Genomic DNA, 3852 nt, shown 5'->3' with positions numbered 1-3852 from the left:
TTAGCTGTGTTTTCCTCTGCAGGGCTTCTGTCACATGGCTGGAAACCTGGCTTTGGTCAGGTGCAGCTTTTCAGAGTGACTTTTCTCCAGGAATATAGATACAGCGAGGAATTAGGTGCACCTGGATGAGACAGTAAGCTGGCATTAGTCTGGGGAAGAAGTGAAGAAAAGCGCCTACCAGCTGAAGAAGAAAGTGGGAGTTTTTGGCTTCATGAAGAGATAAATCTCTTTTTCTTTGTTAGTGTGCCTGGAGACTGTTTGTAAAACCTGCAGAGAGCTGATGAGCTTTATCTTCTACAAAGTAAATTATGTGTTGGTTTACCCCACTCCCTTCATGCGGTCTACAAGGAGGTAGCATTTCCTTCTCTTTTTCTGTTGCCCCCAGAAAAAGAATTATCAAGAATGATGCCCAGAGAAAGGGAAAATGAAGAACAGAATAATGAGGCAGCTCTGCATTGACAAGCTGCATTTTAACTGAAGCTACAACTTGCAAGACCTGACAGTGGTAGGAGTGCCGAAGATGCCTAAGTTAGTCTTGCAGTAAGTGTTGCACGTATATCTTAATACTGAATTTTACACATGATCTGCAGATACATCCTTTTAATTCAGAGATAGCAATAATGCTGCTAGTGCTCATTTGGTAATGCAAAGATATATGGAAACAGGATGACTGTATTTAGCTTTTATTGTGGTAGTACCTCAGTTGTTAAGTTGCTGTATGGAAATGCTATTAAGTAGCCTACTGCATCTCTGTTCTTCCAGTCACATCTGTAGTTGTGTCACATGGCACAGAGTAAGACAGATGTGCTATTGCTCACTACTACCCCTCCTGCCTTCAGAAGTTTTCATCCTACAATTGCAATTGATTGATGTGCTGTGCCATCATCCATCTGTTTCTTCAGGACAGGTTAGCAGTGTTTTACAGAAAAAATCTGGACACAGGGAGGACTTTGGGCTGGTCAGAGCCTGTTGAGGGAGGGCAGGAACGAAACTGATTTCCCCTTGGACATTATCATGCACCAACTCCAGTGTTAGAAACAATAAGCCTACTGCAACTGAATCGTACTGCAAGTGAATTCTAATTCTTTCAGTTTAATGCTTTATTTACTTTTAAAAAATATAAGTAGCTACCATTAAGCATACACTCTTTGCAGAGTCACAAGAAATCCCCCTAATTCTCTCTTTGAACCCCCTGGGGTTACTCAGGAAAATAAAAAATCCTTCCTACTCACTTAGAGAACAATCATACTCCTGTCAGTGCAGGGCTAGTTGTGCTTCAGTTGTTGACTCATAAGAAATTTAAAAAGGTTTGGAAAATAAAACAGTGGGACTCTTGTTCCAATACTCATGTTTATCTGGAAGTCATCTGAAATCGAGGTTGGTTTATTGCCTCTAGTCAGCTCATTCAAGGGAATTAAATCTTTGCCTATTACTGCAGTAAAATCTGTGTCTGAACTAACATAATGATTAAGAAGAAACTAGATTTTCAGGGCCATGTCCTTCCAAGGTGGTGTTTATGCCACAGATGAACACATACCTTTGTTTGATGCTGGAATTTTCTCTGATGCTTTGTTCCTGGTTTAAAGTACCATCATGTCTCTGTTTTCTTGCAGAATGAAGAGAAACAAGTGTCTCTACAGTTGTCCTTCACGAAGGAAGATCCTGATCCTCTGTGTTACTGGGTGGCTAATAGCATTGCTGAAGCTTCTCCACGTTGAAAGACACTTTTTCCCCTCTAAGGGTGTTTATTTGGTTGAGCACTTCTTGGGCACATCTTCTTACATTAGAAACAGTTATTTCTACCTTAGGAATGAGTTCCAGTATGAAATTAACTGTTCATCTATATATGAACAAGATCCGCATGAAATTGGCAAGAGTTTAGAGATAAGAAGGAAAGAGATAATTGATTTAGCTGATGAGGATGTAATAGCAATGACAAGTGCTTGTGACATGTATCGTTCACTTAGGAAATACCACCTAAAACCTATTTCTCCGGAGGAGGAAAGTTTTCCAGTCGCCTATTCCTTGGTTGTTCACAAAGATGCAATAATGGTAGAAAGGCTCATACATTCACTGTACAGTCATCAAAATATTTATTGCATCCATTATGACCAAAAAGCAGCAAAAAGTTTCAAGTCTGCTATGAACAATCTAGCTAAATGTTTCCCCAATATTTTCATTGCATCAAAATTGGAGACAGTGGACTATGCACATATTTCACGGCTGCAGGCAGATTTCAATTGTTTGTCTGATTTGATGGAGTCTTCTGTTCCTTGGAAGTATGCTATTAATCTGTGTGGCCAAGATTTCCCTTTGAGGTCAAATTTTGAGCTGGTTGCTGAACTGAAGAAACTTGGTGGAGGAAATATGCTGGAAACTATAAAGCCAAGCAGCAGCAAAAGAGAACGATTTACTTATCACCATGAACTTATGAAAGTGCCTTATGAGTACATGCAGATGCCTGTGAAAACAAACATTTCTAAGAACCCACCACCTCATAATATTGAGGTATTTGTAGGCAGCGCCTATTTCATTTTAAGTCGAGCATTTGTTCAATATACCCTTGAGAGTGCTCTTGCAAAAGACTTTTTTGAGTGGTCAAGGGATACATACTCTCCAGATGAGCATTTCTGGGCCTCCCTTGTACGTGTTCCTGGGGTCCCTGGGGAAGTTCCGAGGTCAGCCCAGGACATAACAGACCTACAAAGCAAAACTCGTCTGGTGAAGTGGAATTATCTTGAAGATCATTTGTATCCTCCTTGCACTGGCACACACCTTCGCAGTGTCTGCATCTATGGGGCTGCAGAGTTAAGATGGCTTCTCAGTTACGGGCACTGGTTCGCCAACAAGTTTGACTCCAAAGTAGATCCTGTCCTGGTGAAATGCTTGGCAGAAAAACTGGCAGAACAACAGAAAGAGTGGGTGAATTTGTCCTCTGATGAGTACTTTCTGCACATAAATTCTACGAATGCCTCACTTTAGCAGCACTGTGTTCCCTGCTGCCAGTACTGTGCACTGTTACACCACAGCGCCTGCAGTTTCTCTGCCCTGACTTGCCGCAGGATGTTAATGGCTGATACCCTGCATGAAGTTCAGGGTCCTGAAGCAATAGGTTCCTGGCCATTTATTTATTAAAAGTTATATCTGTCTGGTTAACTCTTTTGTAACTTGCCATGATAATGCTGTAATTGTTATCAGGGTGATTCTGAGAGGGTGGTGTTTGGAGGCTCTGGCACTGTCTGTCTCAATGGAGTATTTCAGAAATGTGCTTTACATCAAGTGTGTTTGCATCTTTCCTAAGAAATTCCAACATCTCTCTCTGTCTGCTCCCCTTCCCTTCACTTTTATTTTGTTTTTCTTGAAGATATGAAACAAACATTTCTGTATCTGCTACCTCAAGGAGACTGAAGTGCCCAGGTCACAGACAGAATCAAGAGATCAGTGTAATACCAAATGAGCTGTGTGGCTTCACTTGATGTCCCAAACTTCCCAACTTTGGGAGCTAACAAAGATCTTTGCAATGTGAATATGACTGGATGATGCAAGGGAAAGAAGATCCTTCGATACCACACTGTCTGTAACATTGTTCTCTTTTCCCAGCTCATCAGTGCATTGCTTTTCCTTCTGTGAAGCCTGTGCTCTGATGCTGTGCAATGCATATGAAATCAGTGGTGGTTGATTGAAACAGAATTATGCACTGATATTCTTCAAAGGCAGTATATGAGCATGTCTTCAGGGCATTCTCTGCAGCCCCTTAGAGTAAATATACATGCAAAAAGAGATTGATCTTCATTTCTCCCATGAATATCCTCCTATGAAATTTGAACTCTTGAGACAATACATCTACACAGT

At 41.1% G+C, this 3852-nt stretch overlaps 1 protein-coding gene across 1 annotated transcript; it reads left to right on the top strand.

The window, feature by feature from the left end:
* The first annotated feature begins 368 nt into the window (after window positions 1-368).
* GCNT4 (glucosaminyl (N-acetyl) transferase 4) lies at window positions 369-3327 on the top strand. Its single transcript, XM_009899873.2, has 2 exons — window positions 369-540; window positions 1614-3327. The coding sequence occupies exons 1-2, from the start codon at window positions 521-523 to the stop codon at window positions 2980-2982; spliced, it is 1389 nt and encodes a 462-aa protein (XP_009898175.2). The 5' UTR covers window positions 369-520; the 3' UTR covers window positions 2983-3327.
* Window positions 3328-3852: the final 525 nt, after the last annotated feature.

Source organism: Dryobates pubescens, chromosome Z (genome assembly GCF_014839835.1).
Source record: "Dryobates pubescens isolate bDryPub1 chromosome Z, bDryPub1.pri, whole genome shotgun sequence".
NCBI classification, from domain to species: domain Eukaryota; kingdom Metazoa; phylum Chordata; class Aves; order Piciformes; family Picidae; genus Dryobates; species Dryobates pubescens.
Note: the sequence above shows the minus strand (reverse complement) of the source record. Positions and strands in the feature narration are given on the sequence as shown.